Source organism: Mytilus edulis, chromosome 4 (genome assembly GCF_963676685.1).
Source record: "Mytilus edulis chromosome 4, xbMytEdul2.2, whole genome shotgun sequence".
Taxonomy (NCBI): domain Eukaryota; kingdom Metazoa; phylum Mollusca; class Bivalvia; order Mytilida; family Mytilidae; genus Mytilus; species Mytilus edulis.
In genome coordinates, this window is record NC_092347.1 from 97283079 (window position 1) to 97306837 (window position 23759).

Below are 23759 nucleotides of genomic sequence, written 5' to 3' on the forward strand. Positions count from 1 at the left end.
ACAACACCTGCCTGTTGTACTGCATCTGCCTGTTGTACAGCACCTGCCTATGAAATAAAAATATATGCATTTTAAAAAAAGTTCAAAATTTAACAAAACCAAGCAAAATAATTCAAACCTTAATAGTTTAAAAATGAAACATATTAATTTAACTTACTTTGCAAAATACGCTTGTTTCAGATTTTTTTTTAAAATGCCTGACATTAAAATCGGCTTGTATTAACTTGTGTATTGTTCTTGGTTTTCGTTAAATTTTGAAATTTTTGAAAAACTTACTTTTTCAAATAAAACAAAAACTCGTATGGTATTTGAAAATACTGAAATACGCCTTAGGGAACACACATTTAATTTTTGAAGGGGGATAAGAGGATTTTTTTTTAATGATTTATTTATTTTCAAATGGTCGTCCCCGTAAATGCATATAGTTTAAATTTTTTTCTAATATTCTCAAATGTTCACAAATATTAGTATAACTTCGGTGTAAACTGGATAAATACATAGATATGAAAGTTTAAAACATGTTTACTTTGGACATCCATAATCTGTATAGGCAAGTTATCAAAAATATAACGGCGTGTTCGATTTACAATGCAAAGTTTAACGTTTTACGGGCTTATAATAAAGTATGAACTAGATTTAACAATCTAATTATAAAGACACTGGCGGATCTAGAAATTGTCTTAAGTAAGGGTCCACTGACTGCATAAGAGGGGGCCTGCCCCAGACACGCTTCAATGATTCCCTATATAAGCAATCATTTTTTTTTCTTAAAAAGAGGGGGGCGGGCCCCCTCTCCCCCTTAATCCGCCTATGTACACGGAGCTATATTGATATTTATATTAAATTCCTTACGACAGAACAGCTTATTTTACAAACCTTCTTGGCTAATTGTCTTTTCACGGCCGGATGATGCTTTTGTGAATATCTGGTGTCATTGGTCTTTATTTCCTCTGCTAGGCCAACCAGCTCCTCATTTCCTCCACAAGCTCCTTCTTTTGTCAGTTTTTTAACTTGATCAGACATCCTTCTTTTTAGTTTGTGAAATGCCCCTTCTTTGTACAATGTTTGTGCAGCCTCTGGAAGCATTTCGATCCCCTTTTTTACATCTGCTAATACCACTGGCCAATTGCACCGATTTGCACTATATGATTGCAATATTAGAATTTGCTCAGTTATGGATACATCAACATGAGTTCTCGTTTTCTCTGCCATCCTACACGCTTCGTTAGTGAAATGAAAGTGAGAAGCCCGTGGTATACGTATACGTGGTATATTTGTATATGTATATAGATTTTTTAGGGGTGCGATACAAATGATTTATCATACTGAAAATTTATTCATTTGCAATTTGTGAACATTTTGAGGGGGTATGTTGAGTTTGGGGAGTGCAAGTTGAGCACTATTTTTATAATGACATATATTTTTTTATTTTTATTTTACTTGATATTTAAATTGATGCGATATATCCCATTCAATACTGAAATGGAATGGGCGAATCCAAACTAGTCTCACGTGGTACAAAATCGTGTGGTTTTTTTTTGTCCTTGTGATTAAAAAAGGTACATGTAATTCTAAGATTTATAACGATGAATCAGCGACAAAGGAGGTTATTTTCTATGATCATAATGTTGTTTATGCATTTGAAAATGCAAACACCACCACCGTTACCATACTTATTGGATGAACAAAACTTTGCATTTTTACTTTTGGTCACCCAATATGATTTTTACCGTAGAAAACTTCGTATGCCTCTTCCATTTTATAACTTCAGCATAAGATCACGAATTCTTGAAAATGAAAACCAAGATTTACTGGTTATAAAAGATGTCTATGGTACATTAATTTCTCGTCCGTACGATTTTTGGAGAATTTCTGGTGAAACTGTCCAGTCGTTTGAAGAACTATTTGTGTTAATTTTACCAAGAGTTGGAGGATTGCGAAACGGTCAAAGAAATGTAAACTTAAGAAATCGGCTACTGCTTACGCTTGTATGGCTCAGACAGTACCCCACCTATCCAATTCTTTCTCTAATCTTTGGAATTTGTAATACATTAGTTGGATCAATTGTGAATACAATGTGGCTGATTTTGTGGGAAGCATGTAGCCCATTGATTGTATGGCCTGATGTAAACTCTTGGCAACAAAAAATAGGAAAATGGTCAGAAATGCCAAATGTGTTAGCTTCTATTGATGGTACATCTCATGAAATATTAATTCCTAGCACGGAACCTCAAGAAGAATTTTACAGTGGCCATCGCAAATATCATTGTTTCCATACACAGGTAACTATTTTATTTATATATCACGAACGGTCTTACATTTTACTTCCGTAGATCTAACACGCGGACCTATACGAAGACACCCATGTGCAGTGTTATAATCAAATAGCATACCTTCTCTGTTTCTATGTTAATTATATGTACAATTCGGAGAAAAAAAATATAACGCGGAATCTTTGACAAACTGTGGATGTTACCTGTAGAAATCCAAAGTATGTTTTCTTCTCATATTTGAAAGAAATTAAAATATCAAATAGACATATTTATTATTTACTTCCTTTAAATATAAGGGTGCGCTTTAACTCATTTATTTTCGTTTTGTTTCTTTTTGTTTTTTTATGTATTTTGTTTTTTTGGCTTGTTAGTTTCTGTTTGAATACCATTACTATGATTTTTTTTGTAGGTTATAATAGACAACGAAAAAAATATATGTTACATTCATGGGGGATTTCTAGGACATGATAATGACGCCTTTGCATATCAACAAATTAAGCCCATTGGGCCTGGATTAGAGCTAGATTTTCCAAACAACTGTTTCATCCTTGCCGACAGTATATACCCAAATAATATTCCGCTAGTGACTCCTTATAAGTCACTTGAAATCTTGAGACAACCACAGCAGGAACGCCGAAGGAGAAGGAAATTCAATTGCATGCATAGGAAACGTAGGGTGTACGTCGAACATGTCATTAAAGAGTTGAAGACATTTAAGGTGATTGGATCTCTTTACAGGCATCCTAGATGGGAAATGGCCTCTATAGTAGAGCTATGTGCTGCGTTGTCAAAACGGAGAGCTGATAATATTGGTGAAAATTACCCAAATTGAATTATTGTAAGAAAATAAAATATGTTGATTACGTTTTCTTTTTCTCTATCAAGTAATGCATGTGGTATGAGTGCCAATTAGATAACTCTCCATCCATGTCCATACAATTAGTAAATAGTAAACCATTATGTGCCAAAGTACGGCCTTCAACACGGAGCATTGGCTATAACGTATTTTTTTGTCATAAGCTTGTTGAGATAAAAAAAAACAATCAAGATTCATATTTTTTTTGAAATAATAATGTTGTTCCAAGCACGAATAGTGAACTGAGAAATTTTAACAGAGTCTTATATATAAAGGCAGGACCGAATAGAGTGAAAAATAAAAAGGACAGAGATTACACTAAATAAAATGCAGGACATTTTTGTTCATACTACCCTTTCAACCACCTCCTATATTTAAAAAAAAAAATCATTTTTGAACGGGTTAAAAAAAAAACCCGATACATTTTTTTTATATATAAACTGATCGACGAGATTACATATAAAACTTGAATACCCAATTAAAAAGAAACGATTTCACAGCATCACATTTACATATTGTTTCAGAGCATCTAAATTATGCATTCATATCTGTATGAGTATAGTAAAAGTTGTCGGTGTACTCGAATACTCCTGTGCGAGTTGTACATTTCACTATGCGTTCAACAACTATATGATATCGTAACATACTAACACTAGTATACGTCTTTTATCGATAAATCATATAAACCATTTAAAACTGGTATATTTAATGCATTTCTCTCTATCATCGTGATTGCATCCGAATATAATTCAAACGTATTAACCATAACATAACAACACCTTTTGGTTTAAAGTACGTTTGTAAACATACAATTACCGCTCCTAATACGTTCGTTCGTCGAGATAGGTTCGTTCGTCAATATCCTGGTCATCTCTACTATGCCTTCTGCAGCTCTTGTTTGAAGCACGGAGTTTTAACCAACTAAACTCTATGTATCTTATAAAAATTCGGACTGATGAATGAATCCCCTCGGTCTATGTTGAGTACGTGCTGTTTAGTTCTTGTATTTGTAGGTTGAGTGCTGTATATTTCGCATATTGTATAGGTTGAGTGTGGTATGCTTCTAGGTTGAGTTCTGTATACATTAAGGTCGAGCGTTATATACCTTGAGGTTGAGTTTAGTTTAAACATATTTTATTTGTTAAAGTACAAATTGGATAAGACACAAGTCAAACAGACTTATGAGGTCTTCTCCATTTAACATTTATAGCAATATAATACAAAAATATATGTATGAGCATGCATGTATAGAATGGTATATCTATTTAGTAAATATATATATAAATATGGATCAAAAGACGGAAAATTGAAGAAAATGAAAACAATAATAATACAGAAAAAAATAATAGTAAAAATAAAAAATAGATAAAGAAATAAATCATTATTTAGAAAACAGAAACACAAAAAAAAAACAACAAAAAACAAATAAAAAAAACGAAAAAATAAAAAGGACAAAAAAAAAGGGAGAAGAAATTTTACTTAGATGATGATGTGTGTGCGATCATGGTTTGCTACCTAGACAATTTGAAATATTTCCGAACTTTTAATAAACTCAAAGACATTTTTGAAAATGGTTTGGTTTTGCTCTAGAGAAAGAAGACAACTACCCGAGGTAAGTAGTTCTATGTTAATTTTACAATCATTTGGAAGCCAGCGCAAACTTTCCAACATTTTATTTCGTATGTCTGAATATAATATACATTTAAAAAAGAAATGATAGGAATCTTCACGATTAACCCCACAGCGGCAAGAAGGGTCAGAAATAATATTGACCCTATATAGATCATGGTTTAAGGATGATGCAAAACATCGAAGTTGGGTGAGAATTATATTCAATTTTCGATTTCCAAATTCATATTGCTTCGGTACAAATATGTTACTCTGAGGATAACGGTTTTTTAGTTCAGTTTTAAATTTATTAATTGATTCCACATCACGAGTTGAATCATCAAGATTATTCCTAAGACGTATGGTTGATGGAATAAAAGAATCATTAGTTAATGCTAGTCTGCAGAATGGAATAATGATATCCGATTTACATTGCGTAGAGGATAGACCGTCATACTTTGTATTTTTTGGGGAATTAAATTTGACAAATATTCTGGAACATTATTATTTTGAATATTATAAAACATTTGGATTTTTCTTCTCTCTCTTCTTTCAGCTAATGTTTCCCATCCAAGTTCTTCATAAATAATCCTTGAGCTTGTGAATATAGGTAACCCCGTAACTATCCTAGCAGCTTGGAGCTGTAATTGCCCCAGTTTATTGACATAACCTACCCCAATATTATCCCAAACATCACTTGCATACTCAAATAAAGGTCTTATAAAAACTAAATAGAGTTTTTCTAAATTTTTCCTGCTCAGTTTATATTTCAACTTCCTTAGCATATTTATATGTTTAGACGTGCTTAAGATAATATTATCAACGTGGGCATTCCATTTAGCATCATTGCTAAATGTAACCCCTAAATGTTTATGAATATTTGTAATAGGTATATTTTTATCATTGAATATAAAGTTCATTTCTGGGGTTTCAACATTAGAAAATAACATAATTTCTGTTTTATCTGGATTAAAAGACATTAACCATTTTTTGGACCATTCGTTCAGCTTTTCTAGATTATGGTTTATCACAGTTTCTATTTGAAAAGCATCACGATCCGCACAGCTGAACGATGTGTCATCTGCGAAGAGTCTGCACAGAGAAATAAGTCTTTCTGCAATATCATTAATATATATTATAAAAAGTAATGGTCCAAGGACCGACCCTTGAGGAACTCCAGCTGAAATACTGCAAAGTTTTGAAGAAGATTGCTTGATAACCACCCTTTGTTTTCTATCACTTAAGTAGCTTCTAAACCATTTTAACAGATTTCCATTTATACCATAAGCCTTCATTTTATGTAATAAACCATCATGCCAAACTTTATCAAAGGCTCTGGAGAAATCGCAAAAAACAAAACAACTTATCTCTTTCTTTTCAAGTGAGTTCAATATGCAATTATATATTTCTAACAGTTAGTGAACCATTGAACATGTAGGAAGAAAACCCGATTGATACTCGTAAATTAATTTAAATCTTTGTAAGTGGTTGTAAACATATTTATATACAACACGTTCCATGACTTTGCCTATGCAACTTATGAGTGATATAGGTCTATAATTGGAAGGTAATAAACTATCCCCCTTTTTAAATAAGGCTATAACATTGACAATCTTCCAGCAGGAAGGATATTTGCACTGATGCAAGGATAATGGAATTGCAATTTTTTCGGGACAAATTTTAAGTATCTTATGACTAATGACATCCGGGCCTGACGCTTTTTTTGGATTTATAGTTTTTATGATATCAACAATTTCACTAGTACTAATCACTATATCATTCAATAAATTGTTAGTTTTTTTGTCGAAATCGGGTAATTGAGCATCAACATCTGCTAGCGATGAAATGAAACAAAAATACTTATTTAGAATGTCGCATTTCTCGTCGTCTCTGTCGGCGAACTCCTCAAAACGATCATCATAAGGAATATTTTTTAATGGGGGTATGTTATTAGATCCTCTATTTGGCTTAATCAGCATCTTCATAATTTTCTAATAAGTCTTAGAATCTGAAGCGTTATCTAATATTATATTTTCCAAGTTTTTCTCAAAATTTTCTTTCGCTTCTTTTTTCACATTATTCACTTTATTCCTCTGTTTCTTATATTTTTTAATATCCGTTTCTTTTTTAGATTTAATTGATTTTTTTCGTAAGCTATCCCTTATTCGATTTTTTTTTTCTGATATTACTGTTAAACCAGTGTTTGTCATTACCACGTATAGTTACTATTTTGGTTGGAATGCTCTCTCTTGCAATGCTGAGGATTTTTTCAGTGAATATAGTGACCATTTCGTCTACTTCCTCAACATTGGAAAATAGTTCATTCCATTCAATTGCATTCAACATATTTGAAAATTTTTCAACATCTGTTTTTTTCATATAATCATATTTCCCGTTTAAACGACTTTGTTTCGGACTTTGGACATTGTAAAAAAATAATAGAGGCATCGTGATCACTGATGTTAGCAGGTACATTCAGTACATCAGAAAAAGAAAATTGTATAGCATTACTTAATATGATCGGATCAAGCAAAGTACTACTATATTTCATATTGATATGGAGTTATCAGTTTCACGAGAAAAATCGTTTTCATGTTGAGGTTGAGTGCTGTATACCTTACTGTTGAGTGTTATATACCTTCATGTTCAGTGCAGTATACCTTAAGGTTGTGTGCAGTATACCTTGAAGTTGAGTTCTGTATATCTTGGGGTTGAGTGCTGTATACCTTGAGGTTGAGTGTTGTATACCTTGAAGTTGAGTTCTGTATATCTTGGGGTTGAGTGCTGTATACCTTGAGGTTGAGTGCTGTATACCTTGAAGTTGAGTTCTGTATATCTTGGGGTTGAGTGCTGTATACCTTGAGGTTGAGTGCTGTATACCTTGAGGTTGAGTGCTGTATACCTTGGGATTGAGTGCTGTATACCTTGAGGTTGAGTGCTGTATACCTTGGGATTGAGTGCTGTATACCTTGAGGTTGAGTGTTGTATACCTTGAGGTTGAGTGCAGTATAACTTGGGGTTGAGTGCTGTTAGCCTTGAGGTTGAGTGCTGTATACTATGGCAAGCCGTTCTCGTCAAAACTATGTTTAAACCCTTTTTCGAAAAAAAACCACACTCAGATTTAAAAACCAAAAATAACACACTGAGATATCAAAATTACACACTGAGATTTAAAAAACTAAAAAACACACTCTGAATTCAAAATTACACACTGAGATTTTAAAAAGACACACTGAGATGAAATAAATTGAAAAACACACACTGAGAATTGTTTATTACACACTGAGATTTCAAAAATACACACTGAGATTAATATGCAAATTACTAATGAATATTCATGAGATGAATAATTCAACAGATTAATATCTTGATCTCAAGAACTCTTGACATTATTATGAAATGGGATTCCTTCAACCAACATTCGTAATAAATTTCAAGACTTAACATCGCTCATATTCATAAGTTAACTTTGATGCCTATAATTCAGATAATTACTACCAGTGTATCGAGATTTTTCAAAAGTATTCCAACTGTTACCCTGATTTTGCAAGGTAACCTTTTATATTTTTGTTACGTTTATATGCTATAATAGACACTTGAGACCGTTGAGTAAAAGCCAGAATTGGTATCTTCAACGTATACATACAGATACAGAGTTAAACTTTCACTGCATTCTTTGGTTTTTTTGCAGATTGTTCCAATGTTTTCTTATAGTTTTAATAAAGTTTTTCACCATTTGGTTATATTTTGTAATAAGAGTAAGTGTGTATTTTTCTTGTTCTTGTATTTCTAAATTTTTTTTATAAATAATTTGGAACCAAATCGAAGGACTAACGAGTTCTGACCCCTAGTTGTTTTAAGCTTGTAATAGATTCAGATTAAGTATGCTAATCGATATGTGCGCATAAAGAGTGCGCACAAATCTCAGTGTGTAATTTTGAATTCTCAGTGTGTAATTTCAAATTCTCAGTGTGTGTTTTCAGTTTATTTATTCTTAGTGTGTGTTTTCAGTTTATTTATTCTCAGTGTGTCTTTTTGAAATCTCAGTGTGATTTTCAATTCTCAGTGTGTAATTTTCAATTCTCAGTGTGTGTTTTTCATTTTTGTAATCTCAGTGCGTCTGTATGAAATCTCAGTGTGTAATTTTTAATTCTCAGTTGTAATTTTTAATTCTCAGTGTGTAATTTTTAATTCTCAGTGTGTAATTTTTTCGAAAAATGGTTTAAACATAGTTTTGACGAGAACGGCTTGCCATAGTATACAACACTCAACCTCAAGGTATACAGCACTCAATCCCAAGGCTTTTGCTTTTAAGAGTTGCATACCTTGAGGTTGAGTGCTGTATACCTTAAGGTTGATTGCTGTATACCTTGAGGTTGAGTGCAGTATACTTTGAGGTTGAGTGCTGTATACCTAGAGGTTGAGTGCTGTATACCTTGGGGTTGAGTGCAGTACACTTTGAGGTTGAGTGCTGTATACCTTGATGTTGAGTGCAGTACACTTTGAGGTTGAGTACTGTATACTTTGAGGTTGAGTGCAGTACACTTTGAGGTTGAGTGCTGTATGCCTAGAGGTTGAGTGCTGTATACCTTGGGGTTGAGTGCAGTACAGAGTGCTGTATACCTTGAGGTTGAGGTCTATATACCTTAAGGTTGAGTGCTGTATACCTTGAGGTCGAGTGCAGTATACTTTGAGGTTGAGAGCTGTATACTTTGAGGTTGAGTGCTGTATACCTAGAGGTTGAGTAATGTTTACATTGAGGTTGAGTGTTTTATACTTTGAGGTTGAGTGCTGTATACTAGGAGTACTTGTGCTATATTTGATGTTGGGCGTTGTATACCTTAAGGTTCAGTGCAATTTACATTGAGGTTGAGTTCTGTATACCTTCAGGTCGAGTGCTGTATACGTTGATGTTGAGTGCTTTATATCCTGAAGTAGAGAGCTCTGTTCCTCTTGGCTGTGTGATATATACCTTGAGATTCAGTGCAGTATATATTAAGGTTGAGTGTTTTATATCTCTAGGTCCATTAATGTATAGCATTAGTTTGAGGTCGTGTGCTGTATACTTTTAGGTTGAGTTTTGTATATCTCAAAATTGAATCTGTATCTGTATTGGAACGTGTAAAATCCTATATAGGCTTTTTCACATGGTGGAGAAGAACGCAGTTGTTGTGGGCGGTGTTCCTGTAAAGCGTTCTTTTGAATGCCTCTATAGAATCAGCATACACTACCTTATCTGGCAGCTGGTTCAAATGGATTGTTTCCACAAAGAATGAGTGTTTATCTTGTGGCTTATTGCTGTCTGGCATTTTTAACCATTTTGTGTTGTTTATTACGTGCCGTCCAATTATATTGTTTGTTTCACAATTATATGGCAAATGTTTTGGCTTTGATTGTTCTTCTTGGTCTTACTGGAGTGACAAAACTATCGGCTTGCAGAGACGGCACCAGACCCTCAACTACCTTGTATATCAGGATCAGACGGAGGCTGTGTCTTCTTTCCTCTAGCATCTCAGGGCCATTTCTAGCTGGTGTCTCATGTTTGTTGTTGATCCTGTTTTCGACTCTTGTAATTCCTTTTGATGAATCGTGTGCCTCTGTTTTGTATTCGTTCCTACTTGTCAATATCCTCTTGCATGTATGAATGCTGTATATATGCTTAATGCTAGGTGTTGTTTACCTTGCAGTTTAATGCAGTAAACTTTCAGGTTAAGTGCTGAATACCATGTGAATTATGATGCTGAAATAATTTTCAAGTAGGCTGAATGATAGCAATTACGAAATCATTTAATGACAATGAACATGATTATAGAAGGAAGGTGCACATTTATTGAAGCAATCAGAACATATCAAAATATCATAAATAGTTTATAATAAGTAGTGCAAACAAAATATATAACGACATCATCTAAAGTGGAGTAAAGAGATCAGTCATTATGGAGTTTAAATTGTTACATTTATCTATCATTATTTATCATTATCTTTAATCGATTTAACATATTTGTATAAGTTAAAAGGTATAATGCTCTGAGAAGCCAACACTAAACAATCAATGCTCGTGTTCTTCAATGATAAAGTGTTCTTTACAGAGGAAATCTTAAATGATATGTTTTCCCAATCCTCCTACGTCCGTTTGTGCAGCAGTAAATATCTTCAGCCGTGCTAAGGCTGTGGGAGTTTAAAATCATCAACTATAAATATTCACCACTTGGATAATACCAAGCTTTTTAGATGATCTTTATTAAATAGTGTCGTTACTTGATTTTTCCTTTAAGGTAAGGGCTTTATGCATTTTTAATTTTTAATTATTATTATTTCAATTTTATTGGCAGCAATTTGCAGAGCATTTAAATTAAACATTCGTTATGTAGTACCTTTTTGATGTTATTAGTTTTTTTCTATTGAAAATATAAGCGATTAAAGAATTTTTGTGCTCGATAATTATGCATTGATAATTTGTTCCAAATTGTGCTTAAAAAAGATTCTGTAATATTTCAAAAATCAACATAAGGAATAAAAAGCAAAGTAACATGTCATAATGAAGCCGGTGAAAATTAAACAAGTAATCTTAATACATTGTACCTATGAAATTTTAATCAAACAGAGCTAAATGTATAAAATGAGTCTGCTAATTTATAAGTAACGTTAAGTGATAAGTCATTTAATACAATTTAAAATTCACATTTAAAACCTTTTTTTTAATACTGTATATCAGATATTCGTGTATGGCAACGTTGTTATTTTGAATATGTTATATAAAAGTCGCAAACACATCATATAACTTGAGATGTTGCGCTAAAATATTTGATATTGGCCTGCTATATTACTTTAAATGTTGTAGTTTATTATATTTATAGGTTCATAATAATATTTTCATACTATTATATATTTTTTTTCTTACATTACAATACAATGCAATATGATTTAAAAAAAATAAATCCCTATATTCTGCGACATCCACAGCGATATGGCACTTCAGACAGCAACGTCAGTAAGGAAAAACACGATATTGTACAACGCCAAAGTATATTTGTTACAATTCAATGCCGAAAACAAAAATGGGATTTTCAGTCGTGCGTGTTTTAAACTAACGAAAGTATATTTAACCGATAGAAATACAATGAGTCAATGTACCCCTATTTTTGACACTTTTACCTTTCATGTCTGTTTTTGTTAAATCATATTTATTTTTAGTAGATTTAGAAACAAGTTATTGCAACTTATGTTAATTCATTTCCATTTTGCGGGCGCGAATGCTGCCATGTAGCGACATTAGCCTGCTCTTTTTCGAAATCTACAAGGGTGTATTGTACGTGCAAAATATATTGCTCTCTCTCTCTCTCTCTTTTAACACGGGTCAGCCAATGATTTATCGTCCCCTTCCGACGGACTTTTGTCGTTTCTCAAGACCATACTCGTAAATGGTGTCAAGGGACAGCAAAACATTCAGTCCCTGAAATGTTCTCCCCAAAACGGAGATCGAATCAGAAAACTTTGTGTTAGTTGTCCGATGCGCTAACCACTACCCCATGGCTTTCCTATTTGTTCACACATGATTGTCAATATAATGGAATTTTATACGACTGTATTACAAGTGAGGGGTTAAGCTAGCTATAAAACCAGGTTAGATCCACCATTTTCTACCTAAGAAAATGCCTGCATGTACCAAGTCAGGAATATGTTGATGTTGTCCATTCGTTTGATGTGTTAGAGCTTTCGGTTTTGCTATTTGATTAAAGACTTTCTGCTTTAAATTTTCCGTGGTTTACTATTTTCAAAATTACCTCCTAATCTTGCTGTTTTCAAAACTTTAAATTTTTCGAAATACCGAGGATTTTTAACCAGATTTTGAATACCTTAGCTGTATGTATCAAATATTTGGTTTTCAATGCTTTTCAATGCTTTTCAACTTTGTATGTATTTAGTATTTTAAACTATTTTTAGCGTAACTGAGTCTTTTGTAGACTTTTTCGTCTGGCGTACAATGTTATAAGCCTGGTATACTTTATATCGTTATTTATCAAAAGAAACGAATCAAGTAACTGCGTGTTTGAGTAACCATCGTCGCTGTTGACAATTGAAACAAAATAGGTAGACTTGTTTAACAAATTTCTTTTTATTTCAATAGTTTGTTTAGCATTCTTCTGTCAAAATCAACGTTGCTATATAAGACCGCTTCCATTATCTAAATTAAATAGAACAAATAAGGCTTTATCTCATCTCAGAGTTTCTGCATCGTTTAGTCGATATTTTAATAAACAAAAAATAGAAGAAACCCTTCTACCAAGACGATGAGATTTGTATCAAGTTGTATTCATTTTAACATTCTTAAGTGAGATTTGTATCAAGTTGTATTCATTCTAACATTCTAAAGTGTGCATTTGTTAGTTTTGGGATATTCTAATGAAAACGCAGGGCATTAATTCAATGTGAATCAAACAACGATTTGGGTTGCTTTTTATAAACTATTAGGAAAATAAGGAATAACAGTTTTGAAAAATACCTCAATACAAAAATACCACATCAATTAACTTTTAAAGTGAAGAAATCTGGTACTGTAGTTTTGAAAAATACCTCAATAAAAAATACCACACCAATTAACTTTTATAGTGAAGAAATCTATGATCTGCAAGGAATTTCAACCACCTATTATCCTACATTTAGTACTTGAAACCTATAAATAACCGACGGAATATCGATAAAACCCCTCAAGCTAGCCTGTACTATCGATAAATCCCCTCCAGCTAGCCTGTACTAGGCATGGGGATTAACGCTCGCAAACATGTTGAACCCAGCTTCATTCTTTATGTTCAAATATAAAAAAGAAGATGTGGTATGATTGCCAATGAGACAACTCTCAACAAGAGACATCAATGACATAACTATTGGTCACCATACGGCCTTCAACAATTAGCAAAGCCCATACCGCATAGTCAGCTATAAAAAGGCCCCGAAATGACAATGTAAAACAATACAAACAAGAAAACTAACGGCCTTATTTTTCTAAAGTCAGTACTTGTAATGCAGTTGTCGTTGGTTGTTGTCTGTCAAATGTTTGTTCGTTTACTGCTTTGTAGGCTGTTGATTTTTCTCTTACGAATTGTGTAACGTTTTGTTATGCTGAATTCTTCTATAGCCCACTATACGGTAATTGCTTGATAGTTGCTTACGTCTACTTCTTTGTATAATTAGTGGATATTTGTTTCATTTGAAATTATAAGGCATCTTCTTGTTTGTATATCCTCACTTGACCAACAAAAGCTATACTTTATATATGAACTAGTTAGATAAGTGGTTCTTATGTATTGGAATGGCCAATATCAATTTCATCAGAAGTATTATATTGATACAATATATACTTTTACTAATTATCGCTACGATCCTCTTTTCACAGTTGCTCTTGAACAGCATTCCACTTTAATGGTTTCTGAATGCTGTCAAGTTGAAAAAATACAAATTTAAAGAAAAAGTAGATACAAGTTAATCATTTGTTCAAATATTTTAAAATTGAGAATACCAAAGATTTCATCTGGCTGAATTAGGAATAAAATGTGAAACTGATTAGCTTTTAGTACTCGGTTTGGGTACACTTGTGTAAACAGATTGCTAATTACTAGATTTTTTATAACATACTGTCGACATTGATGACTGTCAAAAGCAGACAGATATCAAGAGAAAAAAAAACGGCTTATAAATAACAAAATAATAAATTTTGTGATTTTTTGTTGTCTTAATGCACCATGCAGATGTCATATGACGGTGGATAATTTTATCTGGGAAATGGATAAATATTTAAAATAATCCTAATCATTTGGTAGTAGGAAATATTTTGCCATTAGCCATCTCATCTAACGGATATTCATTACATTCTGATCTGAATTACGAAGCCATGAAAATTTTATTTGAAATTTCTTATCGCTGCTAAAATCAATATTCACTATATCTCCGCTTGTTTTATCAAAGTAGGGATACACACAGATAATGTATTTATATGTAGTTCCATAAAACGTTTAAAGAAAGCTATATTTAATAATTGTCATTAATAGAAAGACAGTAGGCAAAATAATTTTAATTTTTTTATATTTCCGCTGCTATTTCAGACGAACACAATTTTAAATTGTCTTTGACGGCCATTGTCTGAGTTAATTCTTAAAAAAATACTTCTGAAAAATTATAGTAAATTTCTGGTCAAAAGATCGCCATACTATCCTATGTGAAATCACACTTTTATATTCTCTGCAATCAATCTGAACAAAAAATTGCAGTTAAAAACTTTTGGCAAGAAAAATATTAATACTCTATCAGCTAAATAAAAAAAAACCATAGCAAAATGCATTTCTTGATTCTAATGGAACAACATTCAATTTTCTCCAGTTGTGCAACAACAAAGGAGAACATCATGCACGAATGTTTAGAGATCCTGCAAAATTTCATGTTTCATTAGGAATGAGTGGCAATATAATGGCTAGTTTCTAGTTTATAATGTATAGTAAACCATATATTTGATCTTTTCTTATTTTACTTTTCTATATTAAAGCACAGAAGACCCTTAACGAGGTTGTCCTACATCACCCTTCCTTAAAGTCATTAACAATCTAGAAAAACAACGATGAGTTTACTTCTATAAATTAAATTTTAACTCGTCCCTAGACATTACAAATGCATTGGAATAAGAAATTGAAACGGAATTGTAATTTGTAATTTAAATTACAATACAGCATCAATGAAATGAACATATGTGTAATATACGACAGGTTCTTGCACTTGACATTCCGGACTATTAGATTAAAATATATTTCTTTATCTTAAAATTGCAATTATGTTATGAATTATCCTTGTATTAATATTCTACAATAGACAATTCTTAAACCAGTCTTGCAGAAATTGCAATGTTTATGTAAAGAAAAATTTCTTTCTTTCTTTTAAAAAAACGTAAAATAACAAAAATACCGATCACTAACGGAAATTCCCAAATCAAATACCAAAATCAAAAGCTCAAACACGTCAAACGAAAAGAATAACCACTGTCATATTCATGACTTGGTACAGACATTTTCTTATGTAGAAAATTGTGGATTAAACCTAGTTTTAATTCTAGCCAAACCTCTCACTTGTATTACAGTCGCATCAAATTCAATTATGATGACAGCGATCTGTGAACAAACCATACAGACATAACAAGAATTGAACTCGATATAGATATGACACACTATTGCGAGAGCCTCTAAATCTCTTGATTTTACGAACATACTGTGCCATTTAGACTCTCATTTATGACATTCTTTTTTTTTTTTTTTTAACAACATTATATATTTATTCATCAAATATGCTTGTTACATTGTTACACCAAGAAACCAAGCTTTTCTTGATGCATCCTGTAATATTCCACCGATTGCCCAGGTTAGCAATCAGCTGCTGGTATATATGTATATATTATAATAATATGTATAAATTTCTTGAAATACAATTATACAACATTTTAATACATTATGTTTTATTCTATCAATCGTCTAAACTTCTTTTTAGTGACTTTAGTAATGGATTAAGTTTCATTGTTCTGTTTTCGTTGTATCTTTTTATGTATTCTCGAACAAAAATTTGATAAACATTTACCTTTGTCAATTTCTGATTAGATACATAATATGATTTGTGTATGGAAAAACCTAAGATTGTTAGGAAATAATTCAGACCAAAATAATTTTTGTCAAAAATCTTATATCCAAAGACTAATTGCTTTAATGATACTCTAAAATCTAAATTTGATTTTATCATTAACTCATGAATACTTCTCCAAAATTTTTCTAAAAATCGACAAGAAATAAAAAAGTGGTTGTAATCTTCTTCTTCGTTACATACATTACATAGATTGTCATTCGTCTGTTTCCATTTCAACAATAATTGTTTTGTTGGTAATATGAATTGTAAAAGTTTCCATCTATATATTTTTAACTTATTTTCTTCTAAATAATGAAACATGAAAACATATAGTTGGTTAATACTAAGGTTTTCATTAGTTTGTAAAATACGCATCCATTTGCTAACACCAATTGATGGTTTAGTTTTAACTTTACAAATTGACTTATATAATATATTTGTTGAAAAATTTGAAGCCTCAATGTAATTACCTTTCCAGATTAGTTTCTGTCTAGGAATATTTACAATACTTTTAATAGAACTCTCAGACTGTAACATCTGAAGCCAGTCTTTTGGAATGGCTTTTTCTTAAATATTTATTTCTGCAATCCAATTAATCTTGCATTCTAATTTATCCAAAATAAAATGTTGAGATATATTGCCAGTGTCGTCTATAATATCATTGACAAATATCAAGTTACTCTTAATCCAATTTTCAAAAATAATAGTTTTATTTTTAAAATTAATCTGTTTGTTCCCCCAAATTACCTGTTTCCTTACTTCTGTGAAGTTGGTAGGTTTTTTTGTTTGTCCACCGCCTGATATTACCCAACATTTAAATACTTCTCTATAAAATTCAGGGATATGTTTGATATAGTCCAGAATTTTCTTCTTTTCAAAATTCATCTTAAAAATTAACCAATTAATACCAACCACGCTGAGATATTTTAATGGAATCAACTTCCAGTTTGAAATATCATTACTAATGAGTTTACTTACCCAAGATGCTTTTAGAGACATAAAATAACTTTGTATGTCGATCATTTGTAACCCCCCATCTTCGTTTGACTTTATCATGGTATTTCTTTTAACCTTATCTGGTTTACCATCCCAGATGTATTTATAACATTTACTTTCTATGTCTTTTCTGAATTTCTCCGGAACTGTACAGGCACTTGCCAAAAATGTAAAAAGTGGTAAAACTAATGTTTTTATAATAAGAATTTTCCCGATTAAAGTTAAATTACGTTTCCCCCATAAATGAAATAGTTTATTCATTTTCTCAATTTTATTCTCCCAGTTTATCTTTTCACATTCTTCTCTAGATCTGTTATGACCAAAATATATTCCCAATGCTTTGACTGGTTTGTTTGTCCAATTAATCCCAGCTACCTTATCTTTACTATTTTTCAGTTTTCCTATCCATATACCCTCTGTTTTATTTTTATTCAAAGTAAACCCAGAAAATGATCCAAAAATTTCTATTTCATTCATAGCAGCTTTGATTTCTTTCTTATTACTGAGAAATAAAGTAGTATCATCAGCTAATTGTGAAATTTTAATTCTATGATTTTTATTATCTAGTTTAACTACGAACCCTTTGATATCTCTGTTTTTTCGAAGTCTTAAAGCCATGATCTCCACGGATAAAATGAAAAGAAGAGCTGATAAGGGACACCCCTGCCTTATTCCTCTTGAGTTATGAAATATTTCTGAAATCCATCCATTATTAATAACACACGTTTGTAACCCAGTATATAATGTTTTACCCAGTTTATAAAAGATTCATTGAAACCAAAATGTTTCAAAGTGATTAACATAAAATCCCATTCTAAAGAATCAAAAGCTTTAGTTAAATCTACAAAAACTATTGCCCCTTCAATCGAATATGCATCCGCATAATCAATAATATCTTGAATTTGCCTCAAATTAAAACCAATAAATCTGTTTTTAATATATCCTGTTTGATCTTCATTAATAATTTTTGATAGTATCTTTTTTAAACGTTGCGCTAGAACAAATGACAATAGTTTTATGACATTCTTGACTTCTACTTAATCATGATATTTGTATTTATGATCACAAGTGTTTAATATATTTGGCTTTCCACACATATGACACCAAGAGTTCCCAGAGAACGTCATTCATAAACAGATGGCATTAGTATGGTACCATTCCAACAAGAATGCAATCAAAACCATAAATTTAAAAAGGACAATCGTGTTGCCGTAAGAAATAAAACGAAAAGAAAAACGTCTATCTGCATCGTTAACTCCATCATCAATTAAGAATGAAATCATTTGCTTCGATAGGTAAATAATTTTTGCCTGTAGTTGTTCTCGTTGTGCTTTCTCGGATTACATTATGTTCTTTGGTAAGTTGTTATAATTTCACAAGAGACTAAGCCTTAGTTCGGTCGTGAAACCAGGCATTGACAAATGTACTGTGGAAACATCTTTACTTTTTAACTTAACACCTGCTACCGTTATCTATTATATCAATTTGTCGTCAGTTTTTCATTTTTTAATAATTTGACAAAAAATCGTAAAGTTAAAGCTTTTAAAAATGCATGGCCTTTGCTGATTGTTAACGATCGAACGATGACCTGTAATTTTTCACCTTGTCTACTTGGCGATCATTCCACCTTTGTTTTGAAACAGAAAGTATTGACTATCTAGAACTACCTACAGTCTATCAATCTTGACTGTTCAACCATCATTAACATCTATAGAAGTGGTATAAAGCCATATATTCAGAGACTGATAATTATATACAATAAATGTTAATCTTTCATCCTTTATGCACACAGATTCTGTTCGCCTCATTAAATCTTATACATATCCTATAGAAAAGATGAAGAATCGTGATGGTAAGCTTTCTACAGACATTTAAACGGGTGTGTGATTAATTGTCAAAAGGCTTATTGTATCAGGCTTAAAATCATATTGTTTCTTGCTTTCTTGTAAAGATCAGAAGGATTAAACTTTTTTCTTTCAAAATAAAAAAATAAAAAAAACGTTGAGTGCTTTTAAAGTATGAAAATTGAGAATATCGACATCAAGAGTAACACTCTAAGAACTATAAAATAATATTGTTTAATTTGTTTAATGTTGTTTCTCATGAACTGAATAGTCTGATCTTAATAATAAGTTTGTAAACGTCGGTACTCACCCTGAAGGTGTTTTTTTTTCGAAACTTGGCCACAATTTTATCTGTTAAAATATGTTATTTCAAATACACATAAAATGTTTGGTTCATATTGTCAAAAGATTTGTAATATTATGTACATACAAAAACTATATCTCATTTGATGCATCATTTTTCAAGTATTCTACATATTTCTTAAAATTCAGAATGGAAATGGGGAATGTGTCAAAGAGACAAAATCCCGACTAAAGAGTAAAAAACAGCCGAAGACCAGCAATAGGTCTTAGCATGGTACAATCTATTTTCGAAATCAATGTTTTCGGGCACTGCCATGACCCGTGAACTTTCAATATAAAGAATGCCTTTGTGTTAACATACCGATATAGAGGTGATAAATTATGTCTGTTGATTTTAGAAAATATAAGGAAAATGATTTAACAAAACCATTTTAAGAACAGTGGTCTTTTTTTTTTGTGTACATGCACTAACGATACATTTGCAATACATGTTCATATCAAAATTAGGTTCGTTTGAATTTGCTTAGTTACTTTCTATGTCTGCATATCATTTGGCATATAATACTAAAATTACGAGGTCCAATTTGTCAGCCGTCATCACGTAAAAACGACGAATAAAAAATTCAACTTTATATATAAATAATATAGTACAAAGGTGTAGATTAAAAATTACACCACTCCAGGCCCTTTTGTTTTCCAGGTAATTAATATTGCCAAAAATTAAGAAGTTCCGGGTCGAGTCCGATACCGATACCAATAGTATATTCACCTGTTACCGATTACCTTATCTGTACGTTCCGCATCTGACAGGCGCACAACCAAACGGTGTATTCAGGATTAATATGCTATATAGTATTACACGGGTCATAATCACAGGGTTTACATTACTTAATTGTCAAATTGTTACCTATTGTAGTATTTTAATCAGTTAGACTTTCTAAGATAACAAAACGAATATTAAAAATCTGGACTAAAGTAAGGCGTATGGGTAGAGTTTTCAAATTGTTAGCGGGCATGACGTAAAACAGCGAATCAAAGAATTCAAAATTTATAACTTATATACAATGCTGTTGATTAAAAAATACTCCATTCCAGGACCTTTTGTTTTCCAAATATTTAATATTATCAATAATTGATAAGTTCCAGTTCGACGGGTTCAAACAGAAAGATTTGAAAGCAGAGAAAACTGTGTATCTTATAATCAGCATGACTTTATCAGATGACAATACTTATACTAAAATAAGGCTTGCGCATAGTTATATACTTTAATTCAGTCACGGACCCGCGATATACGGGTGTGTTCTAGTATACATGTATATATATAATATATATCGCTTATCTATACAGAGAACCTGCGTGTTTATGACGTATGCAGACAATTGAAAGCTAACTGTGGACATTATGAGGTATTTGTTTTCGTATCCTTGATGATATATGCAACATACGTAATAAACGTAACATACAGAATTTGGTTAAAATAAACCATTTAGTAGCACGAGTGCAGCCATTTTACAAAAAAAACCCAGCAAATTAGAATTTAGAATTCAGACCAACACATACATTTTTTGCCTGAACTAACAAAACCCGAAACGAGGTATTGCCTGACTTGTACATTTTAGTATCTTGAGAATTAAGACATTGAAATAAAATGTAAGTAGACACACGTTAATCAAAAAAAAATATTCTAAGATAACTTTTATCACGATTTCTTTTTATTGTAGGTTGGCTTTATGTCTCTGCTGCAACGCACAAACATGTTGAAGAATGCATTCCAGGACAAAGAAAACAGAATAAACGACAGTGTTAAGGAGAAGATTTTTCAGGAATTTCGTAACGAGGATCATTGGTTCGATCCTACCACAGAAACATACCTTATTATATTTTATTGTGCAGTTATTTTCATTGGAACCTTTAGCAATGTTGTCATTTGCTTCATCGTTTGGAAAAATAACAGCTTGCGTAAACCTCGAAACATCTTCATTGTGAATATAGCAGTATGCGATATTATTATGTGTACCTTTTGTATGCCTTTCTCTCTTGTAAAATTGACCATGAAAAACTGGCATCTTGGATTGTTTTTGTGTAAGGTTGTACCATCTCTTCAAAATATCGATATTTTCGTCTCTACTTTCACTATTGTTGCGATTGCACTCGACCGTTACTGGGCAATAGTGCATGCGTCGAGAAATATCCATATGAGAACCGTATTATATATGCTGATATTTATTTGGGCGTTGGCACTCTTCTGTTGTATTCCGATGATTCTGTTCCACGAAGTTCACATCGTGTATGGCGAAACCGCAAACCAAGAGGATTTCCAAATATGTATGGAAGTATGGCCATCTGATTATTTGAAAATTGTATATACACTGTTTGTCACAGTTGTTCAATACTTGATGCCTTTGTTAATTGTATCTATCATTCATTCAAAAATCTGTTGCGTTTTGCGCATGCGGGTCACAAAAGATCCAACAACAGACAACGAGATGCAGCGTGCGCTTCGCGATGTGAAACGTCACCGGCGTAATATGCTTCTGCTTACTGCTATAGCGATTACATTCGGAATAACTTGGCTGCCATGGACTGTTTTAAACATAACAGCTGATATAAACGTTGAGATTTTCTTGCATAAAAAGTTTCTTTTGATTTATGCAATCTGCCTTTTAATAGCCATGTCATCTGCGTGTGCTAACCCGGTGCTTTACGGATGGTTTAACCTGAATTTTAGAGATGCCTTCACAAACTCGTTATTTTTTTGGAGAAAAGATTCGACAAACTCACTAGAAATGGTTACATTCAACAAGACTTCGAATGAAAGAAAATCGTAACATTTATCCAAATGGAGATGGTTTTGTACTTCCATAGGGTTTATTTTTAATTTTAATCAAGTATTTCTCATAAACTGCGTGTAATCAAATACTCTTTGTTAGATAACAATGTTATTTAATGTATTAATACCTTAATAAAAACTTATGTGTAATTCAAAATATTTAATTCAATATAAAAGTAATTTGATTTTCAATGAATTACAATGCCCGCTGTTTGATTTCAATTTTCCAACACAGACAATAATTTGTAATCAGCGAGGAGCAAAGGCGAAAACCTATCTTGTAAAGGTTAAGTCGAAGAAATTAACGATAACCTTCAAGTGTTTATTACTTGACATGCTAAGCGATCTAATAAACATACGTAAGAAGTGACCAATAAATACAACTCCGATATTGGAAAATAAAATTTGAAATAAACACAAATTACAAGACTAAAAACTAAAAAAAAAAAGGGAGTGAATTCCGGTGCTCCGGAAGGGTAAGCAATTCATGCTCTATTAGTAGCACCAGTTTTGTTACACATTGTAAGTGTAATGATTCACCTATAAGTTGTATTCGGTGATATCACAATCAAGGAAACGAGGCGTCAATTGGAAGCCTGGTATTGCATCTGTAGAAATTTCGAAGAGATGGCTTTTATTGTACCCTTTCACACCTGTTGTTTAATATATTCCATGTAAGCATCAACTCTCTATGAAGAAGATCATTATTGGAACAAACAAGCTCTTGGATATCCAATCAACTGGGACATGAATAATCCGTATACAGTCGCTGTTAGAATGTTACAACACTGAAATAGAATGATAACGATTTGAAAATTGAAATCAACTCTCTTGTAAAGTTTAGTTAGAGCGTAAATTTTTTAACTAGCTATAAAACCGTGTTTAGTTTACCATTTTCTACATAAAGAAAAGACTGTACCAAGTTTTCAATTCGTTATGTGTGTTTTAGCTTTTGATTTTGCCATGTATTAAAGAACTTTCCTTTTTGAAGATCTTTGAATGTTCTTTGGAGTTCGGTATTTTTGTTATTGTTAATGGTTTAATTATCCATGCTATACATAATAAAATGTTACCAATCTTCCAGTGTATTTCAGTGCTAAGTACAATCTAATCGGTTTTCTCATAGAATTCTAAGGTGTCTTCCTCCATAATGAAAAAAAAGATAAGAAAATGAAATTGAACGATCAATTTATTGTTTCCAATATGTGATAACCGTCAATGTTATGTCGCCCTAGATGACACGGATAATGCATGAAGGCTACACGAGATTGGCTGCTAATCAACATAAAATGTGTTATAAAAAGACACATAATGTATAAATAATGAAATAAATGATATTAATTTTCAAAAGAAAAATAAATGATATGAACAATGAACGCTGGCAGAGGCAATAT

The 23759-nt window shown here is 32.0% G+C and overlaps 2 protein-coding genes across 2 annotated transcripts; both read left to right on the plus strand.

Moving 5' to 3' along the window:
* Positions 1-2075: 2075 nt before the first annotated feature.
* Positions 2076-3105, plus strand: LOC139521635 (uncharacterized). Its single transcript, XM_071315116.1, has 2 exons — positions 2076-2282; positions 2683-3105. Exons 1-2 carry the CDS (start codon positions 2076-2078, stop codon positions 3103-3105), a joined length of 630 nt encoding a protein of 209 aa, XP_071171217.1.
* Positions 3106-10888: 7783 nt separating this feature from the next.
* Positions 10889-22519, plus strand: LOC139521181 (neuropeptide F receptor-like). The gene is made up of 2 exons (XM_071314500.1): positions 10889-11012; positions 21257-22519. Exon 2 carries the CDS (start codon positions 21266-21268, stop codon positions 22361-22363), a length of 1098 nt encoding a protein of 365 aa, XP_071170601.1. The 5' UTR covers positions 10889-11012; positions 21257-21265; the 3' UTR covers positions 22364-22519.
* The last annotated feature ends 1240 nt before the right edge of the window (positions 22520-23759 follow it).